At 47.2% G+C, this 21,468-nt stretch overlaps 1 protein-coding gene across 14 annotated transcripts in view; it reads left to right on the top strand.

Annotated features, from left to right (window-relative positions):
- The window catches only part of LOC146204634 (inactive dipeptidyl peptidase 10-like), a 272,165-nt gene that overhangs the window by 220,081 nt on the left and 30,616 nt on the right, over positions 1-21,468 (top strand). For all 14 annotated transcript variants that reach the window (XM_084589331.1, XM_084589330.1, XM_084589325.1 and 11 more), the window contains 5 exons: positions 8,017-8,111; positions 11,456-11,530; positions 12,298-12,350; positions 16,124-16,202; positions 17,146-17,534. In XM_084589331.1, coding sequence (XP_084445457.1) covers positions 8,017-8,111; positions 11,456-11,530; positions 12,298-12,350; positions 16,124-16,202; positions 17,146-17,534 — 691 coding nt within the window. The remainder of the gene's footprint in view (positions 1-8,016; positions 8,112-11,455; positions 11,531-12,297; positions 12,351-16,123; positions 16,203-17,145; positions 17,535-21,468) is intronic.

Genomic DNA, 21,468 nt, shown 5'->3' with positions numbered 1-21,468 from the left:
TTCTTTCTTTCTTTCTTTCTTTCTTTCTTTCTTTCTTTCTTTCTTTCTTTCTTTCTTTCTTTCTTTCTTTCTTTCTTTCTTTCTTTCTTTCTTTCTTTCTTTCTTTTTGCGCAGTTGTTATATATGCCGTTGTGATATTCTAGTCTCCTCGTTTCCAAGCGCTTGCTCATTTCTCATTATCTAGGATTAAAATAGCCTGTATCTGCATGATAAGCCACGAATATGTCGCGCTTTAATTATTCAAAATTGCTTGTTTCGCGTTTTATGTCGCAGATGCTTCCCAACGAAGTGAATAGCGCCGGCATCGAAGTGCTGCGTTTACTGTTTTTATTTTTTATAGCTGGTCATGTTATCCTAGAGCGATCTCTTACGACGGCACTGTTTACAGCGACAATATCCTCCGTCTTCATAAGCAGCAACACTTGGGGGGTTTTATTAGCATATCTCCGCGGAGAGTTTAATTTCCACCGACGCAATGCAGTAGTGAGGCGCTCCCATGTGGGGACAAAAAGAATATTGAGGTGTGGGAAAATGGCCTGGAACGTTTTCTCCCTTTTCTCTCTCTTTTTTTTTTCTCTTTTTCTTTTTTTTTTTTTTTTTTTTTTGTCTCCGCCCCGGACGCGTATTACGCACGTGATTGAACTTGGCAGCCAGCTCTTTTTGTCTCCGAGGTGCTGTGCGAAATCTCGGCCTTCTTTGTTGTTTCGAGGCAGCCACGGGCAAATGCAATCGGAAGCTGCGAGCTCGTTGGAAGTTTTTCTGCCTCTCATCTGCGGACGAGTGATACACACTAAATTCAAAGACAAGCCCGTCGCCGTCGTCACCGCCGCCGCCGCCGCCGAAGGAGATGAAATCAATAAAACATCGCGAGGAGGGGGGCTTTCCTCCAGCGAGGCGCGCTGTAATCTTTCATTTCGTTCGAGCCGCCATTCGTTTTGTGTGAGGCCGCTGTCTTTTGCTCTTGCCGTGCTTCTCTGCCGTAGTTCCCCGCCTCTTTCGCCACCGAGCAGCATGCATAAATGAAGAGCTGCGAGGCCAAACTATGCGGAGGAGGCTTTGCGACAGACGACTCGTTACGTCCTCCTGTTTCGCGAATAACGCGAGAGGTGGGCGAGGGTTATCCAATTCCGAGCCCACCCTTCTTGCCCAGCGGCCGCCGTAATTGCCACTTGCGCGAGAAAGAAGTTGTGCGCGACCGGCCCCCACCGGGGTGTGCTGCGTGCGGTGGAGGCGACCCCTCCTGCGATGCGAAGCGCGGTGGCGACGAGCTGCTTCACTCTGTGCCCAAAGTGCAATAAAGCACTAAACAAAGACTATGCCCGCCTTTCCCCCGTTTCCCCTCAGCTCTGCTCCTTCGCTTCAGCTTGTTTTCAGAGACGCCCGAACGCCAGCTGGAAGCGGTCGCCAATTAAACTCCGCTTGCGAAGGTGCCTATATATATATATATATAATTTGACGTCGTCAATCCAATACTTAACATAAGATTAAGAAATCTATATTAGTTTTGAAAGTAGAGCAAAAGAAGCCTAATTAGTCAGTGGTACATCGAACACACGTAGAGGTTGCGTTATCCGTAGAGTGTAAACGCAAGAATTCGTGCTAATTGCGTTTTGGGACTTTTGTTTTTTTGCTATTTTGTCGCGCGGTGCGTAATTACAGACACCATCAAATGCCATAGATGAGGACTAGACATCCTTGGGGACTCACGATGACATTGTTTTTTCTTTTTTTTCGTGGACCCCCCTTACACTGCAGCCGCAGTAAAGAACACTATACAGTTCTAACGGCTCGTCGCAGTAGAAAAAAATATATATATTTTTTTATCAATGCCAGTCGCCATGCCTGATGGTGGTACCTATACATAGGCTTTATGCAGGCCATGAGATGATTAACCACGGCGGTCATTACATTGATGAGTAATTACCGCGATCGTTTTTCTAATGAGAACGAATGGAAACTGGACTCCCTATCTTTATCGAGGGTCTTTCGGTCAGCGGTGCGTACGAAAATTGGCTATTGGATGTAAAGCCTATAAACGTTTTTTTCGTTTGCCGGAAAGACGGCACGCAGGGAGTTGTTCGTTAATTATCCTTGCTCCTACATCATTATGCCGAGTGGAAACAACGAGTGCGCGTGATTTGAAGGCATGGCATATACAGCACATCGCAGTAGCGAGCGCCGGCAAAGCCTCAACTATAGTCTCTCGCAGCAATGATGCCGCAGTTCGTCGTGTGTCTGCTGTAGCGTTACGTCTCGAGAGAAGCGATGATGACACGAGTTATAAATAATGAGAAAGGTTGTTGATGAACTTTATTTCTTAAGGAGTGAGTAATGACAGTTCACATTGTATTCAGCGCAGAGTTATAGGACTGCAAAGCGAACTAACATACCTGTCTCAAATTACCGCTGCTGAAAAAGGCGTCCTGGTCCGAGAGTGGGCTAATAAGTGTAGCTTTCCTTCGTAACCATGCCGAAATGTTTCATGGTACTTGTTCATTGCTTAGACACGTACTCTGCCATGGAAGTCATTTTGCACCATTGGACGATGTATGATCTTAGCAGTGTGCAAAGAACGCTCTTTGCTACGTCTGCATTGTTCGTGGAGTGCAGGCTGAATTCGTTCACAGTCATCTCCTGCAGCGTAGCTGTTTTACCGTTATTGATTTGGTTTGGTTTATTGGGGTTAACGTCTGAAAGCGACTCTGGCTTTGAGTGATGCCGTAGTGGAGGGCTCCGGAAATTTAGTCCATTTGCAGCTCTTTAACGCGCACTGACATCGTACAGTGTGCGGGAGCCTCGCATTCGCCTCCATTGAAAAGTGGCCGCTGTGGCCAGTATTCGATCCGGCATCCTCGGGTACAACTTTCGAGCGCCTTAACCAGCTTTTTACTGCTATTCAAACCGACCTAGTGGTACCCGTGTACTATACGGCAGTGACTTGTGTACTTTTCCGAGATTAGACTTGCATTGTGGGAATTTGGAAAGGTGTTGAGTGGGCAATGCAATGGCTCGATTCTCTCTGCCAGTTGCGAGAACAAGGTCGCAAACAGGAAAACTTCAAGGAACCGTTAATTTTGGTGTTACGAATCTCGTACGACATTCGTCAGTAAGTCTGGCTAACTGACTAAAATTTTTGAAGCGACCTGCTGAAATGAACGTGCCCGCTCTCTTAATTTAGTCATTGGCTGGTAGGATAGGTTTGGCACACAGCGGCAGTAGAGTTATTCTAGTGCTGAGAATTACTAGCTGCCAGTCTATATGACAAATGGAGAAAAAAAGCGCAGGACAAAATGGGCTCCTAACTTCCTCAACGTATTTTTGTTTGTGTCTCTCCTAACCCGGATAGTGTTTTCTTTTCTTTCCTGAGCTTTGCTACGGTACGCATGCCTCACTCTGAGCGATTGCGGTCATACGCCCCCTCGACCTTCGCAGCTCTGGAGAACGGAGCCAGTAGCTTCCGTCGGCGTCCCCCTGTACCGCCAGTCCCTCGTTGCTCTCTCTCCATGTGCCTTGCCGCGTAATGAGCTCGACTCCTGACGTCGGCGTGTGACTGCGCGCCGTTACAGACGCCAAGCAGCGTTATAGCGAGGCGCTGACCCACGATTCCCGTTTTGGGCACACCGGCGCACTGGGTCAGGAAAAAAAAAAATGTCCGCTGCTCCTGGCTGACCAGCGGCGCAACGTGCGGATACGACGCATCCCGAGCCTTCCGCGGGTGCCGGCTATTTTCGGTTTCGCCGACAGACAGGACGCAGGGGCCGTACGGGTGCAGATTACGAAGAGCAGCGGAGGCACGGGAATAATTTATGGGGCGCAAGCTCGTGTGCACCTGCGTGGCGGACGCCCAGGTTAATCTTCGCGGAGGAGCCAGGTGCAAAGAGGCGCCGCAGCAGAGGCCACGTGTGACAGTGCGCGCACCGATGCCGCTCACTGTGTGCCGCCTCTGCGCGGGTGGATGCTGCCTAGGTGTTTGTGCCCACATATTCGCACGTTTTGGCGTGCTTTTCAGAAGGGATGCTGATACGGCCTTCTGGATGGCGCGAAAAATGTATATTTGCGCGCGTGCATTCTCGCTACCTTGAAACTAAGGGCGACATACCAGGGATTATTTTTCTGTTGTGCTCGCCGTCTGTATACTCGAGAGAGACGAAAGACAAAGTTATACGGGACATAGTGACCGTTAGCAAGTCGATCCAAGCAAAAGTCCAAAAGGATGGGATATTAAAACAGAGAAAATATTCCACGCTGTTGTTGCGGTTATTGTTACTTAGCTGTCAAGAAAAAAAAAGAAAAAAAAAAGGGCGTTCTTTCATCGATTTCATGCTGCCAAAGCGGCTCAGACTATGAAGAATGCCTTAGTGAAAGGCCCTGGAAATTTCGAGCACCTGTGCTTCATTAACGTGGAACGGCACCGCACAGTATACGGGCGCCTTGCTTTTCGCCTGCATCAAAAAGTGGCGCCACCGCGACCGGTATCGAATCTGCTTTTTTGAGATCAACAGTTGAGCGCCCTAATCACTTCGCCATCGCGACGTGGCTCTCAGGTACATGAGCAATGTCTCAGTTATTAAATTTTTTATAATGAACTATTTGTCGCTGTTTCATTTTGTTTTTTTTTGCTTGTTGTTGTTTTAAGCAATATTAGAAAAGCCGTAATATATGCTTAACGCGGAAACATTTTTCAAGTCAGTGATGTTGGTACTGATAGTAAAAAAAAAAAAAAAAAAAAAAAAATCTATGATGGGTCTTTTTTTTTCTACACCGGTTTTTCGTTTGGTTTCACTGATATTGCAGTTTACTGTGCGTGTGCTCAAGCGCATCAGTCTCTGCGCATATTGAAGCTACAGAGTGGTTGTTAGTCTCATAGTTATATAGCGGCTTCCTTTTAGGAAGAAATGCAAGTCACTCGGTTGAAACTTGTAGCTGGGGCTAGATGGTGTCTTTCAGTGGGAGAGCCACTTCTCAGTAGCGCCGAGTCCTTCCTAAGTTAGCGTTCGTTGATATGTTTCGCTAACATCCTTAACAAAGTACGACGATATAATCGTGGGGATGGAGAATAAGTGCAAGGAAACGATTGCAAAGTTTCATTTAAAAGTAATTACCTGGTAAGGCGGTGGTCCGCAGTGGGGATGAGTTGGGGAAGATGACTAACAAAAGGATGCTGGCGCGCTCTTTAATCGAAGTTAGCTTGCTCCTTCGCGCTGATTTCGGCCAGTCATCAGGTGCTCTTTCTGGACGCTGCCTTCGGTTTGCCACGCCCCACTCCCGGTGGACCTTCCGCTAAGTAGCTAGGCCCACGTGATGTCGATGCTCATGGTTTCATTTCCAAAAGAGCACCGTTTCGACGAGCCGCCTTGTTTCCCTTCGGCTAGTGTAGCTCTGCCCTAGGTATGATGCCAGCGCAGGAGATTCGGTTCACACCCTCGACCCGCACGGGGGAACTTCCCTCCGCTGAGTTGGGATAAAATGAGTGTGAAATGGGCAGTTGCGCCCTGCCCTGTCTGGGGCTGTGAGGAAGGAAAGCTTGCCGGTGAAGTATTGCTGTTCCTTTACCTCGCCGAAGATTGTGGGAGGGGTCGATCATATTATAGCGTGGGACTGCGTACGTCCGTGCGTGTTCTTTAAATTTGTCTTTGTGGAGCACTTTATTTTTAGTTACGTACATTTGAACGGCACCTTTGAAGATCAAGCGTCTTTGGGGAGCAAAATATATTGATATCTTTACCTGATCTTTCTTCTTACAGGCTCTATGGGCCTGCAATTTTCGCAGTGTTTGTATTTTTGCGGAGAGGCGTGCCATCGCGAACTCGGCCCGCACTTTCCTTATCACATCTCTTTCTCATTATCTGGGCGTGCTGTTCTGCCATCACGTGGAGACGTGCCGGGCTTCCCTTCTAGCGCTCACGCTTTAGTGCTGTTCCGCGATGTTTCTTTTTGTTCGTTTATTTATTTAGTTTTTCATCAGGGGCGCAATGGGGTCTTTCTCCTAATTAGGGGCCAATTTCTGTCCTATTACGAAAGTGAACAGCGATGAAGAAAGTTGCCTTCCAAAACCTTGTTACTTAGCGAGCTACAACGTCTTACTTTTGCCGTAGTCGCCGCTATATCAAGTGCCACTAGCATTGAGAGAAACTTAACCCAGCATGTTGCTTTTCTGCTTGAAAAAAAAAAGAAAAAAAAAAGGAAACGTCAAGCCACCCAGAGCTCTTCACGAATAAGCTAGGATACTCGGTGAGAAACTTGTTTCGTCCTTTATTTTTTTTTTCTTGTTGAAGCTTGTCAGCACGGGATTGCGAGGCTAAATCGCCTTAAATGGAAAGGGCATGTCGTGCCTTGATATATTTAAACTGAAACCAAACCATGGAAGACAAGCGAATGTCGGAAATGTTTAGGCACCTCGAGTGGAGGAATCCATTGCTGCTTTCACGACCCGCATTAAATTTGAATTTCAATCTCAGAAGGGGAGTTTGCGTTCGGAGCATCGTGAAAGCCCGCTGAAAACACTTTCGACCAGTTCCTCTTTTTTTTTTTTTTTTTTTTGTTCTCCGTCTGGGTGCTTTCATTTTCCTGCAGTTCAATCTGAAAGGCTCAATAAAACGTCTTCCCTCGGAGTTCCCTGGCTGCCGCCGCAGGACCCACATGCTCAGTTAGATGAAGAAGAAAGAAGAAGAAGAACACAATAGCGCTTGCGAAATGGTTCGTTCCCTCTCCCTCCCTCCTTGTTCTGTCAGTCTGTCTCCCTTAATAATGAGGGTTGTGATCTGTCGCAGCAGGAACATATAAATACGGTTTTGAAAAACACGCTGCTGTGCACAAGCTTGTGTGCGTTGACGCAAGCAGGTGCGTCGAGAGGGATTCAAGTTCGAATATTCCTTTCTTCTGGTACCCGAGACACCTGCACGTAGGGCTTTATGTGTGTAGCTTACCTATCTGCCTGCCTTCCATTTCGTAACTGTATTCGACCCCCCTCCCCCCTCTCTCTGTTTCATATGGCTTGATTTGTACTGCTCCTTCTATTCCTTGAGCGCACAGCGAACTCTACGGAACTCGTTGGGGCACATTCCGAAATGAACATTTCTCATTTCCTTTCGTGGCAAAATATGAAACGTCAGAGCTCCTCTCTTTTGGCGAGGTTACAATTCATTCGTGTTTTCTGACGACCGCAGTTTCTCTCTAGTTGATGTCCCGGTGCCGGTGAATTTGAAGTAGTAGCCTCGCGTGGATTTGCGGTCTTCATTTGCCGCCTGCATTCAATGCATAGACTGCCTGCTCAAGTGACAGCACCGAACGCAATGCGACGCGTGCCTCAAAGGGTTCCAACGTCGAGGATAGAAGAACAGCGAGAAGTTATTTATCCTTGACAATGAATGGTACAGGACACGCTGTTACTTGCAATCGAGAGGGGATTACGTAAGTTAGTGTCTTGAATTACGTTGATATCAGTAGGCTGCCACCATTTCTGCTCACACATTCAAATGGGCTGCTACAGTTTAATTTCACGTTGTACATTGTACGGCGCCACATACCCCTTGTTGCAAACTCGTGATTCGAAATTAGCCATCTCTTTGACTCGCTTTTTTTTTTTTTTTTTGTAAGGAATGGACTAACCAGAGACACCTTTTTTCTTTCTGGAATTTTATATGCTACTCGGCTTTATCTTCTTCGTTATCCTTCTTTTGTTCTTTCAATTACAGGGAGTCAGGGCTGGCGCCGAGACAAAACTGCGCTGGCGTAACTAACACTGGACTTAACGCAACGGGGGTATCAAGCTGCACTGTCGTCCGAATTTGCCTGATTTCGGAGCCGCTCCATGCCTCACGCGTGCTATGGCGATCTCACTCGCCTGCGAATATATATGCGCGCGCGCAGTTACCCGAAACCACACTTGAATGTGTTCACTTCGTAATAGGGCGTGCGTTTCCTTTTCGACTCTCGCTTTCTTTTTTGTGTGTATGTGTACTTGAGTGTGCGTGTTTATTTATTATTCACCCACCGCGTCGCTCTTGTCTTTCGCAGCCACCGACTTCGTGTACCGGGACGCAGATGGCGCCCTGGTGCTCTACAACGCTCAGAACAGGGAGAAGAGGACGCTGCTGCACAACACTACATTCGTGAGAATCGCTTTCGGCGTCCGTCATTGTCGTGCTGCTGAACAGAAAATTAAAAAAAAATAAAAAGGGAAGAATGCAGGAAAAGGGAACGCCTGTGTTTCCCAGACGAGATTTATTTTGGAGATGCGCGGTCGTAGCTCCGTGGCTACTGCATGGGCGCGCGTACGTATGGGCGAACACATTAAACTTCATATACTCGTGGCCACGGCGCGAGGATGCGAGCATCACTTGCTCCGCAGCGCAGCTTGGCGTCTCTAGAAGTACGGTTTTTCCTCTGCCCTCGCTCCTCTGTGCGTTTGATGCGGTTGTGCAGCGAAAAGCGAAGTTATGCTTTAATACTGATACGTGTATAAATACTCCTGTGGAAGGTGGTGAACAGCGTACAATTTGGTACTTGTACGCTGGTATTGCGACCATTAAAGAGTTGTACACATTTTCTGCTCAAGAAAATAAACATTGCGCTTTTTACGTAGAGTGCGCCTGCTCTCGCTCTGCTGTCCGCTCAGTGATACTCGAATGCCAACTTAGAGAAACAGGTTCATTTATGCAGCATAATCGAGCCACGCAGCGTGGCAGAGAGCCTCGATACGAAGGCGAGACATAGGCATGGACAAGCGTACGTGTAGTTCGAGGCATAGATACATACATGCAAAGCTGGCGGTTAGTATTTTCGAACGGCTCCAAAAAACTAAAATTGCAGTGGATGTCCAGCGCTCGTGTTCGTGTCGTCCTTACGTCCTTCGTCGCAATTCTGTTTTGTTTTGTTGGTATGTGTGCCACGTTGTCGAAATATTTCCGTTTTTTTGCCCACGGGCTTAAAATTCTTGTCGTCATGTGGATCTACTCCATCCGAAGAGATGTAAGATGTTGAGAGAAAAAACAAAACGCGACACTAACTAGCTATTAACGGGATCATGACATTAGTGTTTACACCAGCCCCCCTCTTTTTTTTTTCTATCCTAAGCGAGGAACCCGGCCACGGAGGCACCCCAAGATGTGGGCTCACAACGCTGCGGCGCGTGGGGAAAACGGCTTCGGGGTTTTCTTATGCAGTATATGTTTCTTACTTTCATAGACGTTGTTCTCTTTTCAGTGCCGTGGCATACAATTTACCCAGTCGAATAACAGGCAGCTTAGGGAAAAGGCGGGGGGGGGGGGGGGGGGGGGGGCAAGAAGACAGCGACAAAGACTGCCGTGAGGAAATATGAAAGTGACAAACTGAACGCAACTCGATACAAGACACGGGACAAACAGAATGTGCTCAGGCCTTCTTTGTACTGAATACGACATACTGATAAAAACGCTGCTATACGTCCAGTAACTGCAACGGAGTAAAATGAGCGACAATAGCAGCATCATGAGTGACTATAGGGCCTGTATGGCTTCACGGATAATGACGCCTTTGTTCGGTCTTGTTAAATCCGTGCATCAGACCACCTTTTCTTGTCGAAGTCCGCTTGAAGAAAATTGTGGTTCAAAGGCTTGCTGTAATTTTGAAACCGATTTTGTCCATCACCTTTTCTTGTTTTATTTTTATCTTCTCATGTGCAGGTATGAACTAGTATATCGCCTTTCATTGATCTTTTTAATTGTTTTCTCGTGCTACAAAGGATGCAAGTTACACACAAACGAAAATGATTACAGCCGATAAAGTTAATTTTAGAAATACATTTCATTCCGTATATATTAGATTTTTCGCTAGTGCAGACAATTTTTTGTGCTAGTGCAAGGTACTGAGCCTACAGTCGTAACATGTAACAGATGTCCGCACTGACAGTATACCCCCTTAGCGCTTTGTGTGTGAGGGGTGGGGGGTTGGGGTGTCGGCTGTCTTTCAGTTCTCCCAACCTGTTTCGCACGGTGATTGAAAGCAGACTATTTTATTCTTCTCCTCTCACAAACAGAACCCCTAATTATGCTCTTATCGCCTCGTGGGGTGGCAATTAAAATCAAACGGACACCGGAATAAAGAGTAGGCACGGAGAGTTTTAAAGGGTCGGGAGGGAGCTCAGGCATATGTCAGTGTGACGGTTCAGCGTAGTACATCGCTGCTTCGTGCAAGCGTGCCGCCACATCCGGATTCTATCCTGTCGGCGGACGCACGTTAAGCATGAGTCCAGTGGACTCTTTTCGAAAACATCCATGTGCGAGCTTCCGGCCTCGCTGACAGATAGACACGTTGCAGAAAGTAAATCAGAAACGCAAAAGAAGGAGGCCAAATGGACGGAGAGGGCCCGCCCTGCAGTTCTGTGAAAGTTGGACGTAAAAGCATGGACCCGTAGGCCAGTCGGGGTAATGCATGTTCCATTAGACACGTCGCTGTGACACGGCGTTCAGGAAGCTGGAAAGAGACGGCAGGAGCGTTATCTAGACAACTGGGAATTTCATTGAGGGCTTTGGAAGTCTTCGATCGAACGCCACGCAGAGGAATAAAATAAGGCAAAGTAGAAAAAAAAAACAGCAGGTGCTGAACTTCCGTTTGTTTTCTCTGCTCCCTTTTTGTTTTTTTATACCGTACCTTTGCGCATTTTGCTACAGTCGTTTTTATTGCTTTTTCGGTGGCCTGGCTCCGCTCGTGACTTCGAATGCCGACGCGGGAAGCTCCCGTAGGTAACCGGGATGTCGAAGAAGAGCTCTTTTCGTCTGCCCCGCGTCGTTCGCGCTGTCCACCCCCGACGAGAGTCACTCGCTGGCCAGTCAGGCCTTGGCTCTTTCCGACTTCTCCCGCCGAGCTCTGTTCGCGATGCGCTGTGCGCTGATCCTTCGTTCCGCCGAGCGAGCCGTAAACGTTTACAGCGTTCCGCGCCGGCGCTTGCGACGCCAGCGAAATAGAGGGGCTCGTGTACCGCGTGCCCTGAACTTCGGCCGCCCAGTAACGGCATCACGGGATGGCAAACAAATGCGCTACATCTTAACGAGACGAGCGGGCTGGCCGTTTTCGAACGGCCAAGTGAAAGCTTTAAGGGCCACGCAGTCTCTGTAGGCCTTCTCGCTGCGGGGAAAAAAGTCGCGTTCGGGGTATCAGGCGCTGGCGCGAGACGTTTTATGCGTCGCCCCACGAAAGTCCGCTGGACCGCATTGCAGTTTTGATGTGTTTACCTGCCACTAGTAATCCCAGTCGGCTCCCGCAGCACACACGACACAGTCGGCTCGTTGAAAGGAAGGCAATCCCGTTTGCAAAACAAACTTGCTTCCGGAGGCTTTAAACGAAGCGATGTCATTTTTGTTTCTTCCTTTTCTTCCCCATTCTTTCTCTGCTTTGTGCGTGATGTATTCCTAATGTCGCCCCGAGAGCACAGCTGTATATTTGCTTCGTTAATTCTCCGTCCCTTTATTTTTTCCAGCGACAATATGACGTGCGCAAGTATTATATGTCGCCTGATCTCAACTTCTTGCTACTTGTCCACGACATTGTGCCCGTAAGTGAGCCCTTGTTTTCCTTTTTTTTTTTTTCGACTTCAGCGCGCAATATTGCCACGTGCAGCATTTCGCCAAAAGCAGCGCGAGGAACCGAGACACCGAGAGGAAACACTGAATACTAACAGCCGATGTTGCTTTCAAAGTTTCCTTCCGCGCCTCCTGCCTCGCACCGCTGCTTTTTTTTTTTTTTTTTTCGGATATTCGATGTAGACGGCTAACAATCACAAACGCAAATTTTGATCGAGTGAGACCCTTGCTCAGTGTGCGTTTAGTGAAGAGGAAAAATGCCTACAAGGCAAGTCGCGATAGCGACATATAATTGCAGGGCGTTTTTGTTTCTCGCCTGCCAGTTAGCACTGCACTCAGCCCTACTTTTTTTTTCCTCCCTCGATGGTAAGGCACTGAATGCTCTTCGTACGAAGGGCACCTTTCATGCTCTTGGCCCTCTTCCGTTCAGCGCCGGAGCAGCAGCCGCGCATCGCCGTCTTGTGCATATCACGCGAATGAACAGGGGTCGAGGACAGCGCGCTCGAATAGAGCCGCTGAAAGCATGTGGCCTCCACCATGCAGGGGCGACTGTCGTTCCTTGTGCTGCCAGTTGAATAATATTAACCTCGCCGCCTTTGCACTTTGCCGAATAGTATTTCCGCAAAATTAATGCGTAATTGCGCTTACAAGTGAACGTCTCCAGCTTTTTACCCCCCCCCCCCCCCCCCCCCCCCCCCCATCCAACCCCCACCACCCACTCTCTTCTTTTTCATTTCAGGTGTTTCGACATTCGTTCACCGCAAAGTACAAGATCTATGATTTTTCGAACAGGTGAGGCTGTTTGAATCTGGTCGTTTCTAGGTTCTTTTTTTCACAATAATACCACACTATCGGCCAGCAAAGCAAAACAACTATTGCAGCAAAGTTTTATAAAGGAATGTGTTGCAGGAACATTGTTGCGCGGACTCGTTGCCGCGGCTAAGTGGCTTTGGTGTTCGCCTGCTGATTCCGAGGCCACGGTTCGCAACCAGCCGCAACGGCCAAATTTTGATAGAGGCGAAATATAAAGACACTTGCGGTCTGTGCGATTTCAGCGCACGCTAAGGAAGACCGGGCGGTCTAAATTGATTCGGAGCCCTCCACAACGGCTTTCCACATAGGCCCTGTGTCGCTTTGGGACCGTCGTTAATTCATAACATTTACCATTCACTTCGTTGGTCGTGGTTTGCGAGGCGTGGTCGGTCGGAATCAACCTGTGTGTATGGTTCTCATAGTCGCTATCTTAAATGAACCGCGATAAAGAAATAAATTACGCGTAGGGTTTTCGGTGAAAAAAGCCATATAAAAATATTGAGCGCCGCATGTATTGAGGTGAAAGCATGACTAGCTCTACTACGCGAAAATCCGCCTGAGGTTGTTGTCGGTGTCAGCACTAGATGGTAGCCGTAAAAATGGCGGTGAGTCGGACAACAGGAAAATAGCAGTAATTCAATGAAATAAATTGGTTGGTATTGCAGTTCGAATTAAGGCACTCTGCTCGCCAGGCGTGCACGCAGCACATGGGCCGCGAAGGGTATTTGGTTCACGCGTGTCAGAGGGGTACCCGGTGAACGCTTTGCGGTGCGTAACTTACAGCGTGCGTTTGGAATACGTACCGATATAATAGCAATAATAAACGTCGAATGCAGCCAAAGAGCGGGATGACTGTGCCCACGCAGTGATCGATGATGACTGGCTCGTTAAGCATTGAGTGAAATGCACACAGATGATCCCTCGAATGCGCTTCTACTGCGTCTTGCTGCCAGACCGTGTAGACTCGGAACTCCGCTTTGTAGAGACATGGTCCGTATGTCGCCGGTCTGGTGTGCAACAAACACGCACACACAACGTAAGACCTTCAGTTAATTTAGAAACATTTGCAGCTAAAATGCGGCCGCAGAAAGAGTGATGTTTTTGCATTCTGACACGTAAGTATCTTGGGTGTGTCTACCGAATTTCGCTTCGAAGAATAGTGACGTGTACTTCAAACACATAAAAAAAAAATATACCGCACTTTTTGCTGCATTGAACATGGTAATTTTTTTTCTTGTGCTTAAAATATCTCAGTGTGGTTTATATAAAACCTTAGAACCTTAGAACCTTATTGGATGACCACGCAGTTCCCCCTTTCTGCGGGGTTCGCGAAAGGCGTTTTTATATTCTTGCTTAATCAAAAGCCAGGCTCATTTCTGCAGTTTCTGAGAACAAATGTTTCCCGGCATATCAGCCTTTCGGTGCTGTTGGCAAGAACAGCCCCTTCAGAGCATTCTCGTCTTAACGCTAGCGGAAGCTTGCCAGTTTTAATTCTCAGAGGACCTCAAAATCTGCTCGAATAGAGGAAATTTTGATTTGGCATTGCGGGATTCACTTTAAATGGCGGAGCCTATGTCCCCTCGCTATCGGAAGCGGCAATGGCATCGCGCAGGCGCGTAACTAGTAAATTAAATTTTTTAAACCTAGCGTAATATCCCGCTTCATCGCACCCTCACCCCCCCCCCCCCCTCCCCTCCTCCACGCACACATTACATGAAATTCTCAGAAAAATGGGAGTGGGCCATGTCTCGTGGACCGAACAAAAAATAAATTGGAAAAAGCTAATAAATGTGCTTTTTTGTTTGCATCTAGCTTGGCTTGACATACGATGTTACATTGTTATAGGATGTAATCTCACTCGCAAGACTGATGAAGCGATGTTTTTTTAAGTCGAAATCCGCTGCTTGCGTTGCTCATTTTTATTAAACTGATCAGTCCTTCGTCGATTTCTTCGCTGAAGATTGTACAGCCGCTGTGGATGGCGCGTCGGTTTCCCACTTCCGTGGCACTTCTGCAGCGGTGCTTCAAACTTCGAGTGGTCCAATCCCGCAACGCTTGCAGTACGCGTTGAAATGGCGCGCTGATGCACTCACGTTCGTTCCTACATTCCTGTGCTATTCGGTGACCTGTACTTCTTGACTGTGCAACTGCCTTCATTTGCAACCGGCGCCATTATGCAGGGGTTATTCGACAATAGGATTGCGACGACGCATTTGTCGGAGCTGCGTATGACGGTACAAATAAATAGCGACCTCCTGTTTCGTATCATTTTGTTTCCGTCTCCTCTTTCGTTTTCTTTTATTTATTTTGTGGTCGCGACGTTCGGGAAGGTACTTCTCGAAAATTGCAAGGCCACCGGCCAACGTTTTCTTAGGGTGGATGATGACGGGGGGTTTTAACATAATCGATATTTTGCCTAAAGGAGGGGTGGGCGATGACTCGCAATATTGCGGTAGTTACTCCGTCTAGAAATAACTAATGTTCCCAGGAAAGATTTGCGGGATGCGTATGGCTGGGAAAAAAATTAGGACGCTCTAGCTTCATGACCCATTCGGCTAGTATCTGTGCCATCTGATGGCGCATACGCGTACTTTCCTTACACGTTCCTTCTTATTTTCAGGCATCTCAGGCCTGAGGGACCGCGCCGAAGTAATTTTTTCACCACACCCGTGCCTTGCAAACCAGGAGTGCCGACTGTGTATACTCGGATTTGTCGATGCGTTTTCATTGCACTGACCGTAATCCGATGTAAGACGTACTGCGAAGCTTTGCTAGGAACGGGCAGCTTACGAATGCGTATACTTAATGCAAAAGTAGGGTCTAAAGGCCGTAAATTTGGGCAACTTATTTTCGTACAATGCATCGTGTGTAAACAGTAAACAGAACGCATTCCGTAGGCCAAAGTGTGCAACGACTAACTTGGTGGGATTTAGCATACAGGCAAGCGTTTGAGTGCTACGTTTGCTTGCGCACCGGCGTACTTATCATGCGACCATATTTTGTTTTACTGGTCTTGTATATTAATTCCGATAACTGGGCCCTCAGTGAGTACTGACCGCTCTTTAAGGGGCCAGTTCTCTCGAGACTCATTTTTCGAGCGCTTGCAATCGCCGTGTCAACGGCAAGTGTTATTCCGATGGACATTTCTCGGCCTTGGAATCACAAGACATGTAATTCTGTGTTGATAATAACACGATTTTTGCGACATATCGCTTAACTTGTTTGGTTAACAAACCGAACAAGCGAAGAAGTTCTTTATACGCCAGCAGAAGCATAAAATGCTTAAGCGAAAAGAAGAAGCACATAGACAGCTAAGACTGCTATGCACATGTTTAACAGTCACGGACCTCAGATTTGAGCCAGCGGCATTTTGCGCCCCAGGGGAACCCCTTAGCTACAAAGAGGCCAGCAGCGGGCTGGTTCATCCGGATTAATGCATTTCGCCCATGGTTTTTCATTACGCGCGGAAGCTTTAGTGCAGGGAATGCTGTTGCGTTTCGCCTTCGCTGAGATTCAGCCGCCGCAGCTTAAAAGTGCGCCCGCAATTTTGTGCATAGACCCAGAATGCCAAAGCCGCTGAACTAGAAAAGCGGCGCGTAAAGTTAATTAACTCGGGTGAAAAGCGCAATTTGCTAGTTCGGTCAAAATGCTTCCTTTTAGTCTCTCTCTATGCCCAGTGAAACGCTGAAACTGCCCTTGTACGTGCTTGACTTTTCTCTCGCAATCTGCTCTATCGTACTGTCCTCTTTCAGAGAGGTGTTTCCGCTGAAGCACAGCTCGAACCAGGAAGAACTACAATATGCTGCCTGGGGCCAAACTGGAAGTCAGTTGGTGCGTATAGGGCGCCATTTTTGTTCTCTTTTAAATGTCGGCTGCTACATTTTGAAGCAGCCGACATTCGACGTTCTACTTAAGTTGAGGACAACCCAGAGGGCTATGGAACGAAAAATGGTAGGGGTAACATTAAGAGATAGGAAGCGTGCAGAGTGGGTCAGAGAAATAACTCAAGTTACCGACATTCTAGTGGAAATTAAGAAGAAGAAATGGACATGGGCAGGACATGTAGGGCGAAGAGAGGATAACCGATGGTCGCTTAGGGTAACAAACTGGATTCCAAGGGAAGGAAAGCGTAGCAGGGGGCGGCAGAAAGTTAGGTGGGCGGATGAGATTAAGAAGTTCGCAGGGGTCAAGTGGATGCAGCTAGCACAGAACCGGGTTAATTGGAGAAATATGGGAGAGGCCTTCGCCCTGCAGTGGGTATAATCAGGCTGATGATGATGATGATGATGATGACATTTTGAAGAAGCCACGCTACCTTACGTGAAAAATGTTGTTGCGTAACCAAAACGTTGCAATTCATGTTCAAGGTAGTAAATTATGTATATATGCCTGATCTTTAAATGGTAAGTACATAAAATAGGATGTCGTTTAGAGACTTTTTAAGTGTACTTCGGGTGGAAGCCGGTGTGCAGGCTACGCGACGCTGGCGTCCATTGGAATTCTGGCGAAATCCTGAAGTTTCAAAAATCCCCCGCACATCAAAAAGATACTTTGCCAATTTGTCTCTCAACGCAGGCCACTAATACGAAGGGCTCCTATTTACGCATACCTTCATGAGCACTGATTGTTGTCAGTGGTTATTTTCACCGCATGTCGTGAGAAGTGAGGCCAATGACAATTCTGTTAGTTTAGCGTACGTACCTCACCTTTGACGCTTCTCGCTTACGGCTGCTTTTACGCGGCTGGATGAATACGGCCTCGCTGTGCCACGCAGACGTACGTGTTCGAGAACAACTTGTACCTGATTCCGAGCGTGGGCGACTCGTCCCCCGTGCAATTGACGGAGACTGGTGTGCCGGGCGTCGTGTTCAACGGTGTGGCCGACTGGCTGTACGAGGAGGAGGTGCTCGGCTCCAGCGGGGCGCTCTGGTGGTCGCCCCACGGCAGTCGCCTGTGCTATGCCACCTTCAACGACAGCGCCGTGAGCACCATGCCGCTGCCCCTGTACGAAGGCCAGTACCCGGCAGTGCTGCCACTGCGCTACCCCAAGGCCGGTACGGCCAACCCGGAGGTGGAGCTGCACGTGGCAGCCGTCACTCACGGCGGTGCCGAGAAGGCCAAACCTGTACAGCCGCCGCAGGAGCTGCTCGACAAGACCAGAGAGTGAGTGGGCTGGTGCTCGCTGCTAGTCTGGTTTGTCTCTCTCGCTACTGTGCTAGTGTTCCATGTTTGCAGTACAACAGCAAGTATTGTGCTGCTGTGCTCCCATATATCGGCGGCAGCGATAACACCGAGTTCGCTTGGCCTTGCCTCTGCGCTTATGTATCCGCGAAGAAACTTCTGCTGCACTTGCGTATGTAGGAGGAACAACAAAGGCACCCAAACAAACGTCACTATGGGCGGGAAGAAGTTTATTTCGTGGGAATGCAAATGCTACCCTCGTGTTAGGTTACTAATATCAATTTGTTCATTAGAGACACTTTGTCTTGTTCATAGTTTCATGGTTATAATGCTAATTTCTTCTTTTTTTTTTGCATAAAATGGCGACGGAGATTCTTTTTTTTTTCTAAGGTTCCTTTATGCTACTTTACTGGCGTTTTTGCATGAGCTCTGCCTCCAAATTATACAGCTGAGAAAAAGGCTAACCCTATTTCAGACATTTCAGCGTAAAGGCTGTCCCCTAGCCACTGGAAACTTCGTTTGCCTGTGTATGCAAACTAAACTGAAGACAAAGTAGTCATCCAGCATGCGGGCGCGAAACGCGGAAAGCGAGCATGTCTCTTACACAAAACCAATTTGAGCACTGCTGCTGCCAAGACTGTCTGAAAGGGAACGGAACCGCGATTCGCCAAACCGCAGTCCATTGGCCCTAGAGGCGGCCGCCCGTTGCAGAAAATTTCTTCCTTGAGCCGTGCAGAATAGCTTCTTCATTGAGCGTGAAATGTGCTCACTGGAGCAAAACGCCAGCTTCGTTTATTCATGTCCTTCGCCCGTCCAGGCCTCTTTGGCACGTGTCGCAGTGTGTCCGTGCGTGGTGGTTGAACGAGAAGTTTTTGCTGCTGTTGTGAGCCCTACGCACCCACGACAGCATCTCATAGTTTGCAGACGATACTTGTCATTTATCAACAAATCTCCGAATTTCTCCTAATCTTGATTTCGAAGCTTTGCATACATGCGCAGACTGTTTCTTCTTTGTTCTAGTGTATGGTGTATTCAGAATCTTGTCTGGCTTGCGACGTCCCTGTTCCGGATTTAGCAAGTGGACGTAACTGCAGAAATTTAATTCAAGAAAAACAAAATCAGTATAATCATCATGGACGATATTATGGACGATATCACTTTATCATAGACGATAGCAAAGGGCAAGATATCAGCCGAGGCTAGCGGGTTTTTCACGTGAACGCTTTGGAAGTATGCACTCAGTAGAACCTTGTGCTTTAGCGTGCCTCGCTATTACTTCCGTTCTCATTCAAGCGCATGGTGATTAATGTGACAGGCGAAATCCACGTTTTGTGCGTTCCGATGTCGCGTAAACGCTAAACGAGGGGATGGACGCATGAAAATTTGTTGCCACTACGACGGAAACCGAGGTCTTACAAAAATAGGAATGGAACGAGCTCCGACTTTTTTTTTTTTTTTCCTACTTCTTTCCTGGCGGCCGCCCGCGACCTTGATAAAAAAGGGCGGTATTATTCATAATAGTGAAACTTGGGAACTTGCAAATGGGCACCACATAAAAACAAGACTGGAAGAAGAGCCCTTATTTTTCTGTGTCAGCGTTGAAATGGTGGGTCTAGGCAGGCTGAATATAAAATGTATGAACTCAGATACATTCTAAGTAACTATTTCAAATAAACGTGTTTCTTCGCTCAATTTCTAATATTTTACAGAAAAAAGTATGTCCTCTCTTTACCTCTCTATTTCTTGCTCGTTTTATTTATTGGCCGGGGCAGGAGAAGAGGGCAGTTTTGGGCAATCCTTTCTTCTAGGTGGATAAATATGAAACATTACGGAATTCTATTACCGCGAGCAGGCACTTTTCAAGATTATGCATCATGCCATTGATGAAGGTAACCTTATCGGCGACGTGTGTCTAAGAACTTCTACCACCGCCTCAGTAATTCTCCTTTTAGAGACACATTGTGGCTGGTAGTTAATCTTAGCCAGTTGACTCAAATCGCGTAAATTTTCCAAGATATCCCTTCATCATAGAGGTGCACTCGACGATGTTATTTTATCACGATACTTAGAATGGCATTGACTTCGGTGTTTTCATTGCATTTAATGATTTGAATTTTGGCAAAGCGTTAACGAAAAACGAACAAAAACACAGTAACTTTTTCTTCCATGTCTTGCTTGCTGCTTTGTACGGAAGGAGGCAAAATCATTCCATACAACTTAACAGTTTAAGATAATGCAAACTCAGTCATTCGGTCAGCACCGTTCAAATCAAATAATTGCGCACCTTCTGCAGCGCTTTCAATTCGTGTGATTTGCGCTCAGGTAGAACAGCTTTTGTTCATTTTGTTTTTTCTCAGTACATTCGTATTTATCATCTCAAAACAGTGCATTTGGCAGAAATAATGCGTCTTGGTGGAAGTAACTGCTCATCACGCAAAGCTGTTCATGAGGTTTTGAATTAAGAGAGTGTCTCCGGTTCAGGCACAACGAACTTTCCACCTGCAACTGCGCGCAAGCTTCTTTTTAGGTAGCTTGGTAAGGCTTTTGATATCATAATGAGGTTTCGCACACTATTACAATTAGCCTTGCATAGAAGAGATATTGGTATGTATGCTATGTGTAGCCATTATTGCTTATTACATTATAGTTTTCTTTTACATAATGTACTAGTGATCTCTTAATTCCAGCAAAATTCCGGTGACCCTGGAACCACCAATCGGCGGAGGCGCACTTTTATCTAAGTCGTTATAAAACAACCCTGTGCCAGTGCAGCTACGTTATCACCAATACACTTTATCTGTCCCGTGTGTACAGGCCAAACGCGACTGTAAAAGCGCGACAGCATAAAACCTAAGGCAGCTGGCTCGCGCATTTCATGAGCGTTCTTCTCTTACAATTTGCCTTCGTGCAATTTCTATAAACGCGCAGCGTGCCTCTCCAATACACTGAAGTTGCGGTACATAACGAACAGCCCGCAGCTTGGAACGAGCTACAAGAGAATAAATAATACTACCTAAGCACAGCATCGAATATTAAAGCTTTAACGGCAAGCTGGCTTTTCTGTAAGTCGGTTGCGGTCTGCGGCAAAGCCTTACGCACTTTCTAGCAGTAGTGGAGTCTTGGTCTACTGTCTTATTGCAGTGTTCCTTGTTCAGAAAGCGAAATTTCTCTTTTAAGCTTTTTGCATCGCTGAGGAGCAGCAACCGTATTAATACACTGAAGAAATAAAGTTAATTTTCTGCAATAAGAACGTGTACGACTGTTTCCGGCCCCCTAATAAGGCTTTGCTTGGTTCTGTTTCATACAAACTAGGCCAAACATCATTGTACAGTACAGGAAGAAGAGGCTGTTTGAAGCACAATGAACGCGTAATATTTTTTTTTTATATGTATAGACTTCCACTTTCACTGCCGATAGAGGACTGTTCCACTTAATGTGGCATACTCCTTATGTACTGCCGGGAGAGAAAGCAGAGCAGTCATCCGAGCTTCTGTTACACTGAATTGCTTAGCCGATTTCTGGCAATGCCTGCTGCCGATACAGGTGGGGAATTGAGTGCTTTTATCCAGAGGCTGGTAGTTTGTTCGTTTGCAAATGCGGCGCTCCTGCTTGGTAAAAACGCCTAACTCGTCGCAAGAGCAGTGAGACAGGCAACAGCACGTGGCATACACCACTTTTGCCCCAAGAGGTGCCTCGTGTTTATCCGTCTTTTATGCTCGCTTTGCATTTCTCAAGCTGCGAGCCTTTCTCTGGCTAATGTTGTTGCCAACATGATTTATTCGTGACCTAAATATTGTTGTGACCGTGCATGGTCCGCGCTTGCGCGCACTATTGTGCGCATGTGGTCATGGTATTGATATGTGCTGTTTGTGCAAGGGCTCTAAGTGAGCGTGTTCACATGAATCTTTTTGTGTGA

The sequence above is a fragment of the Amblyomma maculatum genome, chromosome 1, assembly GCF_055883805.1.
Source record: "Amblyomma maculatum isolate TAMU_Amacu chromosome 1, ASM5588380v1, whole genome shotgun sequence".
NCBI classification, from domain to species: Eukaryota; Metazoa; Arthropoda; class Arachnida; order Ixodida; family Ixodidae; genus Amblyomma; species Amblyomma maculatum.
Note: the sequence above shows the minus strand (reverse complement) of the source record. Positions and strands in the feature narration are given on the sequence as shown.